The sequence below is a fragment of the Electrophorus electricus genome, chromosome 12, assembly GCF_013358815.1.
Source record: "Electrophorus electricus isolate fEleEle1 chromosome 12, fEleEle1.pri, whole genome shotgun sequence".
Classification (NCBI taxonomy): Eukaryota; Metazoa; Chordata; class Actinopteri; order Gymnotiformes; family Gymnotidae; genus Electrophorus; species Electrophorus electricus.
The window spans coordinates 18,561,260-18,583,097 of record NC_049546.1 but is presented as its reverse complement, the minus strand read 5'-3'; the positions used below and the strand labels follow the sequence as shown (position 1 = coordinate 18,583,097).

The window sequence follows — 21,838 nt, the reverse complement described above, 5'->3', positions numbered from 1 at the left end:
CACCTTGTCTCCAGGCTTAAATTGGTGACTTGGCTTGACCTGCTGGTAAAGGGAGATGAGAAGCAATGCTAGCTTGAGCATGGGTGAGTTTTTCAGTGAACACTGCGGTATAATCAGAGACAATTGTGTCTAAATCCCTAGCTAGCATCGGGCCTGGTTGGCAATTTACCCACAGCATAGGAAACGGTCCTCCCATCTACACTTTAAATGGAGCCCTTTTTGTGGTTGCACTGGGAATCACACGCATTTCACAGAGGACGGCTGGCGGCGTGGCGGCCTATTCCGTTCCTGTTTTTTTGCACGGCTTTGATTAATTTGTTTAGCTTGCGATTAGTCTGCTCATTGATGATGACAAGGAGCTTCCAGTCGCTGCAGTTTCTATCGCATTATGTTATGCACATTTTAACCAGGAAACAGGAATCTTATGACTCTTTTTGTTTCTTTGTACATCCATAACGTAAAAAGCTTTTGAATGCTCTCTTTGATCCCTCCCCTTTGCGCAACATGCGACACTGTGTGAAAAGGATGCACGAGAAAAGGGAAGCAAGATTTTGGCAGAGCACTTTGGGCACCTGATCAGTTCATCTTGTTACAGTGCCGTGAGTCCCAAAATGCCTTTATCCTCGCCTGACGCAGACGACGGCAGCACAAGGTCAGAGGAAGTCTCGCTAAGCTAATGCGAAAACAGGCAGTACATGCAGTTGTTCTCAGACAGATAAGGGCAGACTGAGCCCTGTTTTGGCAGCGTGCATGGTTGCTGAATCAGCAAGATAACTGCCCGCTGCTTTGTCGTTCGCCGTGGGGGAACCACGTCCCTTTAATTTCACATTTGCTAAATGACTAGGAAGCATACACACCTGCAACAAGTCCACAGTGAGACTGAAGTTCAAGCTCAGGTTTGGTTTATTTGTCACGTACATAGTCATACATGGTCTAACTCACAGTGAAATGGTTTTGTGAACGCTCTGTCCAAACTGAGGAAAGAGACATGGGTGCATAAGGATATATGTGTGTGTGTGTGTGTGTGTGTGTGTGTGTGTGTGTGTGTGTGTGTGTATATATGTGTATATATACTATATATACTATATATGTGTATATCTACTCTCTCCACCGTGGTTCCACTGATCCTCACAGGTTGGTAGTGCTGCTCCTGCTTCTTGCTGCAGTCCACAATCAGCTCCTTTGTCTTGCTGACGTTTAGGAGGAGATTATTTCCCTGGCACCAGTTTTCCAGGTGTTTCATCTCTTCCAGGTAGGCCCTCTCATCGTTGTCCGAGATCAGGCCCATGACGACGGTGTCGTCAGCAAACTTGACAATGATGGCGGAGCTGGAAGTGGCTGTGCAGTCGTAGGTGTACAGTGAGTAGAGCAGGGGGCTTAGGACACAACCCTGAGGAGCTCCAGTGCTGAGGGTGAGGGTGGATGAGACACAGTTGCCCACCCGTACTGATTGTGGTCTGTCTGCTAGGAAGTTGGAGATCCAGTCACACAGGGATGTATGCAGTCCTAGATCCTCCAACTTAGTAGTGAGTAGGGAGGGGATGATAGTGTTAAATGCTGAACTTTAGTCGACAAACAGCATTTTAACATATTTACCCCTCCCTTTGTCCAGGTGGGTCAGTGTGGTGTGGAGCAAATGTGCAATTGCATCATCAGTGGAGTGGTTGTGGCGGTATGCAAACTGTCCTTGAACAGAGGACATGCGCGAATAAAAGCAAACCAACTTGGCTGCCGGCAAAGACCGGGCATCAAGAAATACGTTTGGCAGTGTACACGCAGCACAACAACATAAATGCATGCAATCACTCGGTTATGTGCATGAGCCATCAATAAAAACATGTGACCCATGGTCCAAAGAAGCGAATACTAAAACATGCCTACAGTATGATCGTGTGAGGGACAGCCATGTTCGTCTGGTGTCAGTGCTGAATTTGGGAGAGACAAAGTTTGGTGTAGCAGGAAGGCTGGCGAGGCCTGCAGAGAAGAGGGCCCCGCAGCTGATAGCTGTCAAGAGGTATCCCACAGGTCTATAACCCCCACCGTGTTCCTGGGTCAGAACCCCTACTGTGACCCCGTCATGCTCACAGATGCAGAGGTGGAAGGGCAGGCTATGGTCGGGCAAAGCCTAATGCGGGAGCAGAGCAGAGAGACGATTTCAGGGCCGAGAAAGCTGACGTCAGCTCAGTTGTCCATTCTGTCAGACCAAGAGAGTCATTTTTGCAAACAGAGTAAAGGGTCATAGCAAGAGCAGTCTGGAACCCAAGGCCTGCAATAGTTCACTAGTCCAAAGAAACTTATCATACCTTGTTTTGATGAGGGGTGCCCAGAGGTTCTGATAACATCCACACGGCCGCCAGCCGGTGTACGTTCACCTGCTGTAAGAATGAAACCCAGGTGTTTCACCCCAGTTTGGAAGCATCGATGCTTGTCCATTCAGATATTGAAACTGCAAAAGGCTAGGTGAGACAACAGAGCCAGCGAGACCTGAGGAATAACCAGGTCGTCAACCTTCCTCTAAACTTCCTCTCCGGTTTGCCAAACAGATTGATTGGGGTATTGTAGAGAGACACAGTTGGTGTCAGAACCCCCTGTGACAACAGAGAATCGATGATGTTGGCAACAACAGCCTCCTTCTCAGGTGAAGGTGGGTTTTGCCTACATGACACAGTGGTTGAAGTGCGCAGCTGGGCCTGGTTCCCCTGAGACCAGACCCACTTGATTCCTGTGCTCAGCCCACAGAGAATGCGGAACCGAACGCAGAAAGCATGGAACCACAAAACAACCTCAACAGAGGCCAGTACGTGATCCAGTTGTCAGTGAAAAACCTCCCGCCTAGAATGTCTGAGACTTTCAATTTGTGGTTTGGAGGTAAAATTAATTCTTTCCGCCAGGAGTTCTCCCACCCTGTGGTGCGTAGCCAAATCTTCCAGACCGTGAAAAAACGGTTCGAGAGAACATATCCCACCCTACGGTGCAGAGATAGATGAATTCTTTCCACCACAAAACTACATGAGCGATTATGAAAACTAACCAAAACTAAAGAATTGCCAGTTGGGAGGTTAAACACAATGTACACTAAAACAGAATTTCACTCACGTCCACCTGACAATCCCGGACGAGACCCCAGAATTGTAAGGTTCTTTTGTTTGTTGTTCAGTCTAATGGCAGCAGTCCTGCTTTCTGTCCAGTCTGATCCCTCTAGGAGGTTGGAGATCAAACCCAAATGACTACAATTTTTACCAAAGTCTATTGCAGTCAGGGAAACTCGTTTATTAGCAGCAGAGAGATGGTATTTGTAGAGGTGAGGTGTGTGTGTGTGTGTGTGTGTGTGTGTGTGTGTGTGTGTGTGTGTGTGTGTGTGTGTGTGTGTGTGTGTGAGAGAGTGTGAGTGTGTGTGTGTGTGTGAGAGTGTGCGTGTGCGTGTGCGTGTGCGTGTGTGTGTGTGTGTGAGTGTGTGTGTGTGTGTGTGAGAGAGAGAGAAGGTCATAGGGGTGAATAGAGCTGGTTGGGAACAGCTGGAGATTAACAAATTGCTACAGGTTATCGTAAATTCTACAGACAGTTCATCAAGGGAAATCTTCTACGACATGAAGTACTACTCAAGGTCTGAGGGTGCAGATAGAATATCGAGGGCTGAACTCGGTGCTCATCAGATAATTTTAGTCCTGTCTGGATACAAATATCTGATTCTCCAGGCAGCTGTCACTTCGCATTGGAAGAAAAAAAAAAGAATGCTGCTACTAGCGTCTTATTTAATGTCTAAGAGCGTGCCCACCAGGGACTGGATGATGCCAAGAGTCACTCAGCCATATGCTTGGTCTGGATGTCTCGATCTTTCACTCCGTATGCCATTTGAGAGACTATAATCTGCAGGAAAAAGAAACTAAAATCAATGAGAAAAGTGAGATGCCACTGGCTCATTAAGGGGCAATTATAGACACAGCTACTGGTTTAAGTCATTAAGTCATTACTTACTAATTGAGCTCCCTAAATGCTGTTTAACTAATATAACTGTAAATGTTTCCGTTCAAACTGCCGCAACCATCCGGGTCCCTAGAAAATACAACCCACCAATTTATCACTGAGATGTAAAGTGTTTCATTACAAACGCCCCCCGATAAATGGATCCAGTCCTACTAGAGCTCATAACGTCATATGCAAATAATTGTGTAAGAGAAAATGTCACCTAACAGTGGAGAGATCTTTTGATCTTCTGTAGGCACCGAGCTGGTAAAGGAGTTATCACAACATCCCCAGTACCCACAACACAAATAAAACAAATGCACACTTGTATCTCTATATAGCAAAGAAACTGTTTTTATAGAGAGATATTTGCCTATTTGCCCTACAGCATTGGAACTCTTATTTTACTTTCTGTGAAGTATTTCCCATCAATATGACATTTCCTAGTCCTAGATTATGGTATACCTAATCAATCCCATCAAAAGGCTTTCTAGCTATTTCAGAAGCTACATTTACGGTATTTAGCTGACACTTTTATCCAAAGGGACTTACATTTATGACTGAGTACAACTTGAGCAATTGAGGGCCTTGCTCAGGGGCCCAACAATAGCAACTTGGCAGAGGTGGGGCTTGAACCAGCAACCATCCGATTACAAGGCCCTTAAACACTAAGGTTCCATGCTGAGTTGTTCAGGATTGAGATAAAGCACAGTAACTGAGGTGATAGTAGTTTTCTTGAGAAAAAACCATTACACAGCCAAGACTAAGGATATGTCAATGAACAGTTTGATCTTATGTTGCTATTGTTCTATTTTAGTTAAAATGGATTAGGCTATTGTCATTTTAAACTTATATAATGCTTTTCACTAACCCAAATAATCTACACTTAGAAAGTAAAGAGAAAAATACAAAGTGCTAAAAGCTTGTTTGATTTGAAAACCCACGTCCAAATTTGAAATAAAGCACATTAATGACATTTAATGAGGTTTCATCCATTTTAAGAAAATGTATGGAAATCTGTGACTTGGTATTGATATTGATATCCTAACAACACTATGGCATGTTATCTTTTCAGGATCAATAACGGAATCCATGACTTGGTGTAAGTATTGAGGCAAACATTTTGCTGACACCACTAGCGAGGTCTTTGCCTGTCTGCCTTCTTTAGCCTCCTGCTCTCTAGTTGTCTCCAAAGGATATTTTAGAGGGACTGATTTTGGCAATCATTCAAACTTTCAAACCTGCCAAATGGTCAGAGACGAGACCGTGTTTCTCCCTCTGTGCATGCATCTGCCACACTGCTGTCGTTGGTAGGCTACCATCGGTTGCCTGGGTGCTGCTATAGTAGCGAGATTAGATATGCATCACAAATTCATTATGGGTTAATATACTCGATGCTGTCCTATTTCTGTATGTTATATCAGCATTAGTGAAATATGTTGAATTTCAGTGTCATTCTCTTTCTTCCTTTATGTAATACATTCTGGTTAATTACTGTTTGGAAACATGGTTTGGTTTTAATTATCATGTAGTGGAGAGGAAGACTTTGGTCTGTGCAGGTTTAACTGTCGAGCCAGAAATTACAGGTGGTGGTGTTTTCTGTTTGCTGGGGTTTTTTTTTGTTTGTTTGTTTTTTTACCGTCTGATAGATGCATCTTTTTGTGGCCACGCAGGCATGTCTGCGTGTGTGTGTGTGTGTGTGTGAGGCAGAGAGAGAGAATGAGAGCAAAAATGGCTCTGGTTACTTAACCCACACGCATATACACACACACGCACACACACACCCACACACACATACACATAAAACCACAAACAAACTGACAGTGTCTCCTCTGCAGGGTGATAAATATTTAAGTCAGTGTGTGTGTGTGTGTGTTGGTGTCTGTGTGTGAAAGAGGTTTTGTTTGGTAAAGTCATCAAGTTTAGGGCTGCTCAATTATGGTAAAAAACTTAATCCTGATTATTTTGGTGAGTATTGAGATCACAGTTTAACACGATTAGTCATTTGGAAACATCATGCATTTATCACATTTAATTTAATGCATTTAATGTTTTTTTTTTTAAACATTCTTTTTAGTATTGGATTTCCTTGAAATTTAAATATAATTCCACTGAAAAACAAAATAAAATGATTTATTTTGTCTTAAGAGTCCACCCTAAGAGTCTATTTTGTCTCATAGAGTCTACCCCATGTTCGTCTGATGTTTTGCGTGTGTGTGTGTGTGTGTGTGTGTGTGTGTGTGTGTGTGTGTGTGTGTGTGTGTGTCTTCATTGCCACACTCCTCCCTTGTTAACCAGTCCATGTGTCACATCTGTGTCTTGTTAGCATGTACATTTAAGGTTCTGTCCGCTCGTTTGTGTAAAAATAAATATCTGTGTTTGTGCTCGCCTCTGCGTCCTGCCTCGCCTCCCAACATTACAATAATATCAAAGTAATAAATGAAATTCAATAAGATCAATATAAATAAGATCAAGTATGTTATAGTGCACTTTCATAACCTACTGAAAACTGCTAAACATACAAAAATAAAAAATAAAAATAAATCAGATTAAAATAAATAACATCAAATATGTTTTAGGGCACTGCCTACAGAAAACTCCTAAATATATATTCATTTTGCTAACTATATTTAACATATTTCAGTCAGGAAATGGGAGACTGGCCCACCAGCACATGTAACAGGGAAATTAAACTTAAGACTAAATAAAAAATAATGGCAAATGCCAGCTGGGCTGTTCCATTTTGGTAATTTAATCTCTCAAATATTTTAGCCAGAAATACCAACTGGTTTACATGGTCTGGTGTCAGAGAAGAGATCAGGCAGGTGATAGTATTTCCACCTGTGCTGAAGACTCTCTGTAGAGGGACGCCATGTTGGAGAGCTGAGGGTAGAGCTTTCAGCATTCCTTCTACTCCTAGATAGAACTGTAGCTCTTGATTATTATTATTATTATTATTATTATTACAATGACAATCATCTCCTTCTTCATCTCAGTTGTCATTCTGGCATCAGTGACCCTTCAGTGGATTTGCTCACTGGTACATGTTACTGTGAACTTCAGGTGGAGGGCAGAGGCCTGGCTGAAAAGCTCTCATGTCACTATGTCGTGGTATTTGCTAGTAAAATAGCCCGTCATCTTCTGTTGAAGCTTTTGATCAGGTGTGTACCATCCTTCTGCACTGCTAGCGTTAAAGAGGTGGGAGGTAGGTTCAAAAAAAGACTTACATGTTTCTCTCCAGAGGCTTATTTATGGTGGGGTCCTGTCATGAGAGGGTGAGATGTTTGACCTTTGGGTGTTTTGAAAGGATGGGGTCAGAGGCCTACAGTTGCCTGGGGCCCTGTCCATGCTGGTCTGCCTGGAGCCACACCTGCTTGGCCGTGTTGGCTGCAGCGAGTGTTGCGCAGATTCAGCTTTTTCTTCGCTGCTTTACCGCTCCACTGGCTCTGTTCAGGGATCCTTCATTCCGTGCTTAACGATTACAAGAAATACATCCCTGTTTAGTATTGTGAGGCTCATCTTAACCTCATCAACGCATCATTTGGCATTTGGGGTGTGTGTGTGTGTGTGCCATCCATGGTAGTGATGTAATGCCTTGTGCTGCTACCTGACCACGTGTTCGGCTGTAGACACACATCCTTGGCTACTTCCTTCTGTCATTTACTGTACAGTTCAGGCAGTGGACCTCTAGAGACACAACGGCATCGCGTGACGCTTGTCCAAATGTTGACCAGGTTCTTGTGAATCCCTGCATGGTAACGTTATTAATTAGGGACATGACTTTATCTTGGTAGAATGCGGTGGTATCTACCTGGCACCTTTTCTGTCTGAGACCTGGATAGGCTACATTTTAAAGAGTTCCCTTAATCGACGACTGCGTTACAGTAGAAGGAGGTAAGGGGGTGTTATTATTCTTTACTTTCTTCCTTTAGTGTTTGGTCGAGACCACTTTGCGGCCAAATCCCAGAAAATTAAACAAATTCCTTGAGTTGTCTTGCTGGGCACGCACCACCATGTAACAAATTTGCACACACTATTTGTTGATCCTCGTCGGACTCCCTGAAACCGTTCCTTCCGCCATCTTGGCTCGAGCTGTGCAGAACATTCCAGAGTCTGGCTCAAACGCTCCACTCTAAAGGAAGGAGCTACGCTGGATCTAGAACACAAGCTCAAACAAGAGCACCACTGTGAAACGGAATGCGGCACAGGAATCATTTTATCTCAATCATCTTGTTGCCGTAGTTGATAAACAAAATAAAAACTGAAATAAAATCTGATCGGTCGTCCAGCCCTAATCAGTCTACATACTTTCCCCTGAGCTCGAGAAAACGGCTTAATTACACGTATGATTCTTACTAGTGCGGGTGGCGGTGTTTCGGTATGTGTGGCCTCTGGTTGTGCTGGGAACAGATCGCTGGTTGATCCGCGCCCTCTAGAGATGGGCATGGACAGACTGCAGGGGGTCTTCATGTGCTAATGCATTCAAAGGAGTAGATCTTGGGCAGATGAACTTTACTTTGTCATACGCACACATGCACAGTACAGCAGTTCAAAGCCCCATCCGTTAGGCTACCGACACCCTCTTCTGAAACACGCCTACACATGCCTTCCTCCTCCTACACATATACGATGGACACTTTCCTCCTCCGCCAGGTGTCTTCGAATCGATGCATGCCAGTCACTCTCTTGCCGATGCTGATCCGATGCTGTAGGATTCCAGTTCCAAGGGTCGTAGTTTGCCTGAAACCGCGAGACTCGCACAGACTGGAAGCAGCAGGGCCGCTAAGCAGAGAGCCTGCGAAACCCGTGCAGAGGACTGCGAGCGCATGTCGAACCGTTGGCGTGGCGTGCCGATAATTCCGGTGGAGTTTGATTGATTGTGCTGTGTATGAAAGGCCGTTTTGGAGCTGAGTGGATTGCCGGGACCATGGGTCCGACCTTGCTTGGCTGAGGCTTCTCATGAGTGGTCGTGATGGCTGATGGATGCTCACATACACAGCACCCTCTCTCTCGCCTGCCTGCCTGTCCTCTTCTGCTCTCTCTCGCTCTCTCTCTCTCTCTCTCTCTCTCTCTCTTTTTCTCTGTCCCATTCCCTTGTTCACTCGCTTACTCTTTCAATTTCTTGAAAAACGAAAAGAAAAAAAATGACCAAAGATCCACATACAGTGCTGAGCACGAGGCCCTCCATGCAATGCTAAGCTATTTATCAACACAATAACACGCAGAGTCATCGGGGCGTATCCCTCTCGGCGTAATAAATGCGTCGGCCACATCAAAACACACGTTTGTCACTGTGGAATATAAATAAAACCTGACCTGATGAATAGCTTCAGGGTGGCTGAGACTTCTGGATGGCATTGTCTGTTATATAAGACAAATTATGCACTTATTTGACCCCCCCCCCCTTGCCCCGCCCCTTATTCTTCCTCCAGTGGTAGACATGCAAGGCTGCTGCCCGTACACGCGTTTTGTGGTGCCGCCGAAGACCACGCACTGGGTGGCCCTCCTGCAGAGGGGCAAGTGCACATTCAAGGAGAAGATCCTGAGGGCGGCCACCTTCAACGCCTCCGCCGTGCTCATCTACAACAACAGCTCCAAGGAGGACACGGTTACCATGGCGCACGAAGGTCAGCACCGTTGCCCGGTGCTGTTCCGGGCATCACGCACATGTGCTGACACAGCTGATCTCAGACGGGAGACGAGCTCTCCTCTCGGAGCAGGATGTCGTAGTGAGTGAGTGAGTGAGTGAGTGAGAGAGAGAGAGAGAGAGAGAGGAGAGGTGTGGCGTTCCCAGAGGGAAGGTCACTTGTTTACCAGTAGTACTTACTGAGTAGTACTTAGTACTTAGTGGTATGTAGAGAGAGAGGGACTGAGAGCTACAAATTCAGACATAGAGAGAAAAAGAGAAAGAGCTGTTTGAATTTGTGTGTGTGTGTGTGTGTGTGTGTGTGCTTACCATCTGTTGTTTATTCCAGTTTATTCCGAATATAAAATCTGCTTATGAAAATTCCTTTCAAGGTCTGTTACTTGGAGTACTGCCTTAGTTCCTAAGAACCCCACACAACAAGACAGACAGACATACATGAGCTTGTAGCCCATGTAAATCTGACCACACCCCTGAGCTTGTAGCTCACATAGATTTGAGCACACTCCTGACCTTATGGGCTGCGTAAATCTGACCACACCCCTGAGCTTGTAGCCCGTGTACATCTGACCACAGCACGTAAGCTAGAGTGGGCAGTACGCCGAGCACACGCAGCGGAGGGGTAGAGGACACACATCACCCAGCCGCCCGGCTGGACGTCCAACCACGGGGGGCGGGAACAGCAAGCCCGCATAAAAAGGACAGAAAGAGACAGAAGAAAAACAAGAAGAAGAACAAATGGGGGGAGGTGAGTCAGGAGGCAGGAGGCAGGAGGCAGGAGGGGGTTATCAGGGACGGATCGATGGGGGCGGTAAATATAGCAGGAGAACATGACTAATTCACGTCTCTGTGCCACCTCACCAGCGGGAATTCTACCTGCCAGTGGGACCTCTGCATCCTCCCAGCAGGAAAACAGGGATTTATTTTAGACACTTTTCTTTCCTTTTGTCCTCCCCGTTTGCGGTTTTTCCTCTGTGTTTTTGGTTTTTCCGTGTGGAGATGGGATACGGAGAAAGACAGGGGCTTGCCTGGCGTTCCCGAGCAAGCCAGCACTTGCGCTGTGGTGTGAGTGAGTGAGTTGTCCATGTTCGACCTTGTGAAATATTTGCGTCCCCTACAACAGCTACAGTAAACAGAGTAAAGGGTAAATAAAGGGTTAATAGTCAGAGTCCCGGTTGAGAGTTACTGAGACTGCTGTCATTTTTACAGATGACTGGGTGAGAGAGAGACAGATCTGATTACACGTGACTGAGTGAGAGAGAGACAGATCTGATTACACATGACTGGGTGAGAGAGAGACAGATCTGAATACACATGACTGAGTGAGAGAGACAGATCTGATTACACATGACTGGGTGAGAGAGAGACAGATCTGACTACACATGGCTGGGTGAGAGAGAGACAGATCTGACTACACGTGACTGGGTGAGAGAGAGACAGATCTGATTACACGTGACTGGGTGAGAGAGAGACAGATCTGATTACACGTGACTGGGTGAGAGAGAGACAGATCTGACTACACGTGACTGGGTGAGAGAGAGACAGATCTGACTACACGTGACTGGGTGAGAGAGAGACAGATCTGACTACACGTGACTGGGTGAGAGAGAGACAGATCTGAATACACATGACTGAGTGAGAGAGACAGATCTGACTACACGTGACTGGGTGAGAGAGAGATAGCTCTGACTTTCCTGTCTCACTCTGACTCTGGGTGAGAGTGAGACAGGAAACAGTGGTGAGGCTAATGGATTCCTGGGTGCTCGATTTGAGTTGCATGTATAGTCTTCATGCACACCCACAGTGCAGATGTGGAAACAGGTGTAAATAAATGTCAGTTATATGCAAGGGAACTGTGTGTGTGTGTGGGGGGGGTGTTTGTAAAACAGCTATGTCTCCTTCAAAGTTGCAGATATAGATATGTGTGTTTTGCACATTCTCTGCCATGACTGACCAATCAGACAGAGTAGACTGTTAGTTTACCCAGGGTCTGAAGGCCAATCCACTCTTCTGTCCGGCACTTGCCATTAAAACACAATCCAGATGCCTTGCTTATCTTCACACTCAGTCACACAGAGCGGCAGTAAGCAAAGCTTGTTTCAGTGAGTTTCACTGTGCAAGGTTGTAACGTTACGAGGGTACACCTTCATTCTGGCTCTTAGTTGTGTCTGGAGTTTGTTCAACATGCAAATTCAGTGTGAATTCTTCTATTCTACTCAGGGGGACTGTTACTAGTTACTTAACACACACACACACACGCACATGCACGCACGCACGTACACATGAACGTAGATGTACACATATGCATGTGCACACAGTTATTTTTCACTCGTACAGACCGGTGACCTAGGGCATTGTGTGTCAGTCGTTTGTGTGTGTGTGTGTGTGTTTGTGTGTGTGTAGGAGTGTGACTTCCTCCCATAGATGTGTGGTGTGTAGTGTTCTCAGAGTTTTGCATTTATTAGGCATGACACAAGTGTTTTTACGGGCTGGGACAGGGTGTCATACTATCACATGTTTTCATGATTAACACTGGTGGTTGCATTTTTGTGCAAGTTTATATATGTATGTGTGTGTGTGTCTGTGTGAAATGAACATTTACGACATTTGTCAGACTTACAGAAACGTACAAGTTTATCAGTATGACCTTACATGCACTTCCGGTGAACTGGACCCATGACTGTGCTCCACCATCTCTAACAGTACTGTGCCATATATATAGACACACACGCATACATACACACACGCACACACACACACACACACACAGCAATCACAATTTGAGTGACTGGCATTTCCACACTGACAATTACGGAAACAGGATTTCATTGCTATGTCCTAGCAAATTTTGGCCGGTTTCTCTCTCTCTCTCTCTCTCTCTCTCTCTCTCTCTCTCTCTCTTTCTCTTTCCCTCCATACTCCAGTCTTCTCTTCAGTCTCGCCAAAGACCAATGCTTGGCCCCGAAGCCTGCAGCGCACCTTAGTGAGCCCTGGCAAAGTACTTCCTCTCGGATCAGTATGTGCATGGCGTGACCTTTAGAGGTTGAACAAAACACCTGCTTTAAAACAGGTCCGGACGGCTTGAAGTCAGGGAATAGCTCACATAAGAAGATACTTTCTAAATGTTCCGGACGGATTTGAGTCAGGGAATAGCGCACATAAGAAGAGGGCGCCCACAGGCTAATCCTTCTTTTTAAAAACTCCTAACAATTCCTAATTGCAGAACATTGCTCCTGACTGACAGCAGAAGGTCTTCCCACACTCTAATATAATCTAAGATTATTACGTTTTTGTAAGCCTTTTATGCTATAAATCTATAAGATCAGGCATTTAGCGTAATGTCTGTATGGGTTAAAATAATAAAAAAGTATTTACTCTTCCATCTTCAGGACAAGCAGACACACCGCTAGTGAATGCATTGCTGTCTTTCCTTGAAGTGGAGCCCTTTTATAACAGATCAGTGCAGCAGCTTGTAACGGGCTGTCGAAAACTCCTGACCTTTCAGGGGAAAAGTTTTATCTCAGGCGAATGTGAAGGCGTTCTTCCCCCCCTACTCACTCAGATCTGGCCTGCCGAGAGCCTCCTCTCAGCAGTCTAAGACACTCCTGTCTCACTGGCCTCGCCTAGATGGGACACCTTTAGGCAAGCAGCAGTCGCACTGTAATCATTTCCCTGAAGTGCTTTCAAATTTTATTTTCGATTTCGTTCAGATCCTTTGTGATTAATATTGAACTCCCACAAATGTAGTGTGTGTGTGTGTGTGTGTGTGTGTGTGTGTGTGTGTGTGTGTGTGTGTGTGTGTGTGTGTGTGAGTGTTGATCTTAGATTTTGTAAAGTAAAAAACCCACGTACTGTATTAACTCAGAAGACCCTTCAGTACAGCAACACACATGCGCGAACACATGCACGGACACACACACACACACACACACACACACACACACACACACACACACACACACACACACACACAAACTCCTCTGTGCAGACTCTGGTTTACGAAAGCTCTGTATGAATAATTACTAGCCATGTCCTTGTGCTGTTACATGTACAGCACGTGTTTCTTTGATGCCTTTTAAAACGTCTTTTCTGACGTCTTTGTCGTATCCGGCTTTGACAACAGAGCCACAGTCTCCCTGCGCTTCAGGCCTCCATGACACTGGCAGCGTGTGTTTCCACCCTGGTATGTGAGCTCTCACCCTCGGCAGGCCTCCTTGCCAGTGACAAATTTAATGTTCACGCCAATTGTGGGGCATATCAGACAACCCTGCTTCAGTGAGACGTCATTACTGCCCTCTGGTTCCCTGACAGATAGTCTTCAAACAGAAAGGGCTTGGGTCAAAGGTATATTGAACACAGCTGTATTGTGGGCTGTCAGTTTTGCGAGAGGCCCATCTTTCTAAAACAGAAATGGGAGCAGGTGCTTAAAAGGCCTCTAAACGTTACTATACCCAGATCAGACCCCGGCCCTTCACTGTAGACAGATCATAGACCAGCCCTTTACTGTAGACAGATCCTAGACCAGCCCTTTAATGTAGACAGATCATACACTGGCCCTTTACTATAGACAGATCATAGACCAGCCCTTTACTGTACCCAGATCATACACCGGCCCTTTACTGTACCCTGATCATAGACCAGCCCTTTACTGTAGACAGATCATACACTGGCCCTTCACTGTAGACAGATCCTAGACCAGCCCTTTACTGTAGCTAGATCATAGACTGGCCCTTTACTGTAGACAGATCCTAGACCAGCCCTTTACTGTAGACAGATCATAGACTGGCCCTTTACTGTAGACAGATCCTAGACCGGCCCTTTACTGTAGACAGATCATAGACTGGCCCTTTACTGTAGACAGATCCTAGACCGGCCCTTTACTGTAGACAGATTATACACTGGCCCTTCACTGTAGACAGAGCCTAGACCAGCCCTTTACTGTAGACAGATCATACACCGGCCCTTTACTGTAGACAGATCATAGACCAGCCCTTTACTGTACCCAGATCATACACCGACCCTTTACTGTACCCAGATCATAGACCGGCCCTTTACTGTAGACAGATCATCCACTGGCCCTTCACTGTAGACAGATCCTAGACCAGCCCTTTACTGTACATAGATCATAGACCGGCCCTTTACTGTAGACAGATCCTAGACCGGCCCTTTACTGTAGACAGATCATAGACCGGCCCTTTAATGTAGACAGATCATAGACTGGCCCTTTATTATAGACAGATCCTAGACCAGCCCTTTACTGTACCCAGATTATAGACCAGCCCTTTACTCTAGACAGATCATAGACCGGCCCTTTACTGTAGACAGATCATAGTCTGGCCCTTTACTGTAGACAGATCCTACACTGGCCCTTTACTGTAGACAGATCGTAGACCGGTCCTTCACTGTAGACAAATCCTAGACCAGCCCTTTACTGTAGACAGATCATAGACCGGCCCTTTACTGTAGACAGATCATAGACCAGCCCTTTACTGTACCCAGATAATACACCGGCCCTTTACTGTAGACAGATTATACACTGGCCCGTCACCGTAGACAAAGCCTAGACCAGCCCTTTACTGTAGACAGATCATAGACTGGCCCTTTACTGTAGACAGATCCTAGACCAGCCCTTTACTGTAGACAGATCATAGACTGGACCTTTACTGTAGACAGATCCTAGACCAGCCCTTTCCTGTAGACAGATCCTATACCGGCCCTTTACTGTAGACAGATCATAGACCGGCCCTTTACTGTAGACAGATCCTACTTGTATTTGCATTGTACACAGAAAAGTGTTTGCTAATTCATTCTCATCATGTATATCATGTCATTATGGTACTAATTGGTCTAATTGTCATATTGTCCAATTATCATATTGATAGTGCAGTACCACACCTTTGGGATATTATGCATAATGCAAATTAATGCAGATTGACACTAACCTGTTATTCTCTGAGCCACAGATTTAGGCCTTTGATATTCTGGTAGGATAGAGGTTAACCGTGTGCGTGTGTCTGTGTCTGTGTCTATGTGTTTGTTTGCTCCTGCTGTGTTTGCTGCCGTCATGCCATCCTGTTTTGTAAGTCCTACAAAACACAAGGACGTTTTTCTCTAAATGTTTGTGTGTATTTGTGTCTGTCTGTGTGTGTGTGTGTGGATGTGGATGTTATTGCGTGGCCATGAGCAGGATATGAGCAGATCTCTAATCAGGAGTCTTCTCTTCTCCAGGTACCGGAGACACTGTGGCGGTAATGATCACAGAGTCGTTTGGGAAGGACATCCTGGCACTGGTGGAGCGTAACGAGACGGTGCTGGTGTCTGTGGCAGTAGGGCAGCGGGGAGCCGCCAAGAACATGAACCGTGGCTCCCTGGTCTTCGTCTCCATCTCCTTCATCGTGCTAATGATCATCTCCTCTGCCTGGCTGATCTTCTACTTCATCCAGAAGATCAGAGACAGCAGTGCACGGGACCGAAGTCAGGTCTGTCCGACGCGCACGCGCACACACGCGTACTCACACATGAAAACACACAGTTCACAAACTCATACACAGAAATTCACGCACACACACACACACACCTGCAAACACATGCAAATATAGTTCAATCATATACAAAAACACATGCACACACACGCAAATAAATAGTTTACAAAGTCATACACGCAAACATACATACATGCGAACACACAGTTTACAGTCATACACACACACATGCAAACACACACAGCTCTCAAAGTCAAACACACAATCCACACAGCAGGGAATTAACTTCCTCTGTGCAGTTGAACATGTGGACATTAATTTCACTGACACAGATATCCTTGAAAATTTCTGCTAAGCTGTTTCTCTCTCTCGTTCACACACCCACACACACACACACACACACTCTGAATGCACTTTCACACACATCCATATCACGGCCCTCCTGGTCCTCTGACTCCCTAGTGTCTGGCCTAGGTGACCTCCAAGCAGTTTCAGTGTGTGATAGAAACTCGTGTGTGTGTGTGTGTGTGTGTGTGTGTGTGTGTGTTTGCTCCAGTAAATGGCCCAAACTCATGAAAGTTTAATGGGGAATGGGATGTGTGTGTGTGTGTGTGCACGTGTGTGTGTGTGTGCGCGCACACGTGTGTGTGTTATTCTCTCTCTCTGTGCGTGTCTCTTTCTGACACACACACACTCATACTCACACACAAACATTTACTGAACTCTTTTACTTCCCTTATCCCTTATCTTATCTTTCCTGTGACTGACATACTGCCCCCATGTTGTTCTGATGTGTCCCTCCAGCCGTGAAGCATCTCCGCTGTACTGCGCCACATTCCAAACCAAACCAGCAACACAATTCCCAGAGTAACACAGTTCACCAGGCATAATGTCTCTCTGAAATCTGCATAGTCTATGTCAGAGGATGATGTCACATATATCGAGCTCCCTTTGAGTTTCGCGCTCATGAAGGGATTTGGCTGTCATGCTACAGACTAGTTCCCCAAAGATGGAAGCTAAAGTCCACCAGAGGTCTCTTTGCTAAACCCCCCCCCCACACACACACACACACACGCACACACGCACGCACACACACACACACACACACATACACATACACATACACACACATACACAACCAGTGTGTGCGGGTTTTGCCTGCACTGGCAAATGTGATATAACAACTTTATTCATTCCAAAACTGTCAGCCTTAGCATAAATGAATGAGATTTTAAAAAACTGGGCGAATGTTAATGTCACTCTTAATATCTTATAATATCCATGATATTTCGCCCAGTTTTGCTGTCATTACTCTCTCTCTCTCTCTCTCTCTCTCTCTCTCTCTCTCTCTCTCTCTCTCTCTCTCGCTTTCTCTCTCTCTCTCTTTCTCTCTTTCTCCAGAAGCAAAACAAGTTTTAAACTGAACACAAGAGCTCACTGTGAAGTTATCCTTCTCCATATCACTGCCTCAGATACACCTGCTCTTCATGAGCTCGACCTAATCGCTTGACACCAGGTGCATTGTGGTCCATGCCACTGATGCTGAATCACTGGACTGTTCATTCAGATGTGAATGAATGAGGAATATCAATGCAACAGACACACACACACACACACACACACACTTCACCGACCATTCCCCGCAGATGTCCATTCAGGTTCATCGGTGCTCATTCCTGTGTCTCTGAGCGCTTGTGTTGCTGTACTCTGCTACTTACACAACTCACTCCTTTTTCAGCATGGGCCCTAATTGGGTTTAATTGGTTTATTTCATGTTTATTTGATTCGTGCTCTTGTGTCTCTCCTTCCCTTTTGTTGCTATAGCGACAGCTTGGGGCTGCTGCCAAGAAGGCTATTAGTAAGCTGACCACCCGGACAGTGAAGAGAGGAGACAAGGTGAGCCCGGGTCTCCTGTTATCATCCCCAGTTCCACCTTCTCTCCTGCACCGGGTCCATATGGCCAGTCTCTCTCCCAGTGTCACTGACTACCTTCGGTGGTGCCTCTCAGAAGACGTCCTGACCCCGCCCCACACAGCAGGGGACAAATACCCATCGAAGGCGTTCACTCAGGTGCTCAGGATAACCTGAATGAGAAGTCATTACCGGGCTACCGTCACAGTCTGAAGATCAATGCCACATAGAGGAAGCGTATGAAAGCGTTTGAAGGTCAACTGCCGAGCGCATAGATTACTTTAGCCGTACGGTGTTCAGCGTTGCATGTTCCCAAAAAGGCTGCTTCCATCTTCCACAGTTTAGCAAATCCGGTCCGAACGTGAACTGAACGTGATCGTATTGCCGCCGGATTCTAGACCTGTCCGTCAGTGGACGGCGAGTGAGGGACCAGCAACTTCCTGTGTTGTTTTTCTTAATGTTTTTGTTTTTTGTTTTTTTTCTGAGCATGCCTCCTGAAAGATGTGCAACGAGGGAGGGTGGAGGGATAGAGGTGACGGGCGGAGGCGATGGGTGGGGGTGGGGAGAGCGGCACACCAGTCAGCGCGGCTGGACGCCCGGTCTCGGTCCTCCAGCTCTGGCCCTGAATTAAACATGAGCATCCTTGAATGAGTGCAGAAAGAAATTGAAACCGTCCGTCTGGGGCAGGTCAGCTAGTGAGAGGTGACAGCGAAGGAGAGCGAGAGAAGAGCGAGAGATTTAGAGTCAGAGATTTACAGGTATCTATGGACAATACTGCAGGCACAGTAAAATGTAGCTGTGGCTGACGGATCAGCTGCCGTCCGGAATGATGGTGGTGTCGTGGTAAGTCGCCGAAGCTCTAACTCACTCTCTAATGTCTCCAGCATGTGTTCCAGGGCTCCTTCTGCCAAGGCTGAACCTCTGCTTATACTCGTATTTATGTATGCGGTTTGGGTGCTTTAACTGCTGGAAGCACAGGCATTTCCCTGGTCTTCCTAGAGCGGACCACGCCGTCATATAGCTGGTTTGCGTCTCTGGCTGTTAGCTGTTGTCACCGCACTGTCGTACTCCTGGCAGGTCACGTCTGGAGGTGCCCACACTTTGGTTCAGGGAGGGGAAGGGTGCTACTCCAAGGATCAGATGTCTCTGAGACTGGGAGGAGAGCCTCAGTGGGGCTGCTTCGGTGGGATGGAGGTTCTGTCCTGGGGGCGGGGAGGCACCAAGCACTGCGCTTCTGCCCAGCCTCTATACAGCAGGGGGATGGTGTGCAGCAAGGTCCTATACTTGGGCCCACTAAATGTCTTGCAGATGTTACTCTTTGTGAGGATCCAAGCACCAGATCCTGCGTGCGGGGCTGTGTGTGAAGCCTCCGGTGTGGTTGTTTGAAACTCACTGAATTCTTCATGGAAGTGAAGGTGACGGTTTCCTTTCACCACAGGCCACACAGATTCAAGGTTTAACCTATCAAAAGAAGGCCTACCATAGACAACGTTAAGAAAGGTTACAAAAATCTGTTAGGTGTATATATAACAAACAAGCTCTTTCAATTCCAAATTGCCACTGACATTACAATTTAACCTCAAGTCTATGTCCAGGAAAATGGCATTAAATGCATTTTACCGTCATTGTTAAAAGACGTTAAATGATTTTAGTCTATTTGTATCTTCACTTGTCCGGATTCATATGAAACCAATCAATTTCCCTCGTGCTACCTTGCAATGAGGCGTTACCTTTGCTTGATCTCTGTCACGCTCGCCTGTTTCTTACCGCTGTTTAGAGGCTGCCAGAGGCTAGATCCCGTGTGCCAAACCTGCGGAGGGCGTCGGCCGGGTGGGGGCGCGGCCCGGTGGTGGGAGGGGCCAGACAGAAACCCAACCCTACTCTCCGCAGGACGACCTTGGCCAGGCCCAGAACACATGACACGGCCAGGCTACAGGAATAGCATCCAGGAGCGGAGATGCTTCTGGGAAGAGCAGCAGACAGCCTCAGAGGGACGTGGCCCTCCCCACTCCCTTAGCCGCCCACGTGCTGGGTTCAGATAATGGACCGATGTGGTTCGGGTAGAGGACAGCCCTGGTGTTTAATGTCTAAAGCAAAGTGTCTGGCTGGCTTCTTAAATGACGCAGTCGTTGGCTCTTACATTATGTTACGTTACGCTACATTAATTTTTGTTTTTGCATTAGGGACATTTATGTATGGCATATGAGTTAGTGTCCTGTTGGTCTTCTACACTGTTGAGTGTTAGCAAAACATAGCTGTTGTAGGTGAACGTTGTGCGAATGGACAGTGGCTCATGCATGTAAAGTAACTCCACTGGACAGGTGTGTGCTGTATGAGGTAACTGTGTTGGACAGGTGTGTGCTGTATGAGGTAACTGTGTTGGACAGGTGTGTGCTGTATGAGGTAACTGTGTTGGACAGGTGTGTGCTGTATGAGGTAACTGTGTTGGACAGGTGTGTGCTGTATGAGGTAACTGTGTTGGACAGGTGTGTGCTGTATGAGGTAACTGTGTTGGACAGGTGTGTGCTGTATGAGGTAACTGTGTTGGACAGGTGTGTGCTGTATGAGGTAACTGTGTTGGACAGGTGTGTGCTGTATGAGGTAACTGTGTTGGACAGGTGTGTGCTGTATGAGGTAACTGTGTTGGACAGGTGTGTGCTGTATGAGGTAACTGTGTTGGACAGGTGTGTGCTGTATGAGGTAACTGTACTGGACAGGTATGTACTATATCTAAACCTGTTCTGTAAGTTTTATCTGCTAATTATGGAAGTGGTATGTGCAAAACAAAGATATTTGTCTCTAAGAATTCCCCACTTTGGTCTCATCCCCCGCTGATGTAAGCTTGGTTTGTTCCCCTCGGTCTCCCCACTGCATTTTTAGCCTGTGTGGAACTTGAAGTTTGTTTGGCATTTCTCCATGCGTGACGCGGATCAGTTGAGGTCGAGTGGGATTTCAATTCCGCTTGCAGTCCTGTTCCCGTCGCCGCTGGCCTTGACCTACCACAGAGCTCTGCAGGAGATAATGAAGATCCCAGCTGGCTCAGATGAGCAAGAACAAACAGGGGAGAAGTTCTGGCAGGCCTAAGTTGGCTTCACTGAAGCCCACGGACTCTCAGACGATCTCCGGAGGAACACCGCGGTTTATGTCCATGTCCTGTGTTTAAACTGGGTCCTTAGGATCGTGTGGGCACCCTGATCTCACCAGACCAGTGACACCAAGGGGGAACAAATCTCTTGCGTGTGTCGTGGGGAAAGAACACACACACTGCTGAGTGTGGGTTGAAGTCTTCCGAGTTGGTTTGACAAACTAACAGAAACTGGATGTGATTTATAGAACTGAAAAGTATTTCTTTATAAACGTTCATGGGTTTGTTTGTTTTTTTGGGAGAAAGGTAGTCCTGTGCTGTAACTCACACAGTCTATAAAATAAGGGATTACTAGGAATTTTCTCTGTCTGTCTTTCTTGCTCTCTTTCCCAGTTTTATGTTACAGGCTCTAGAATAAATGACACTGCATCGATTTTCTGATATATATATATTTTTTTTTTCTTTTTGTTCTTTTTTTCATTTCGTTTCGTTTTTCTTTCTTTCCTTGCTGCATTATCATCTTATCCTCCTTTCATAGCATGGTCATGTCACTTAACATTTAGTGTCCTCTGTCATATAGTGTCACCCAACTGTTGCCAGGCAACATGACACAGCAGGGCTTACATCACGGTGGGAGACATTTGTGCCCTACCTGTGGGCCTGACTTTACTCTCCCAGTGGCCACATCTGCTGGTTCTGGGCGGCTCTGGTTCTGGGCGGATGTTTGGTTTGAGTTGAGCTGAGCATTCAGGT

General features: G+C 46.2%; 1 protein-coding gene across 2 annotated transcripts in view; it reads left to right on the top strand.

Annotated features, from left to right (window-relative positions):
* The window catches only part of rnf130 (ring finger protein 130), a 50,936-nt gene that overhangs the window by 19,987 nt on the left and 9,111 nt on the right, over positions 1–21,838 (top strand). For both annotated transcript variants that reach the window (XM_035531961.1, XM_035531960.1), the window contains exons 3-5: positions 9,396–9,590; positions 15,836–16,086; positions 17,914–17,985. In XM_035531961.1, coding sequence (XP_035387854.1) covers positions 9,396–9,590; positions 15,836–16,086; positions 17,914–17,985 — 518 coding nt within the window. The remainder of the gene's footprint in view (positions 1–9,395; positions 9,591–15,835; positions 16,087–17,913; positions 17,986–21,838) is intronic.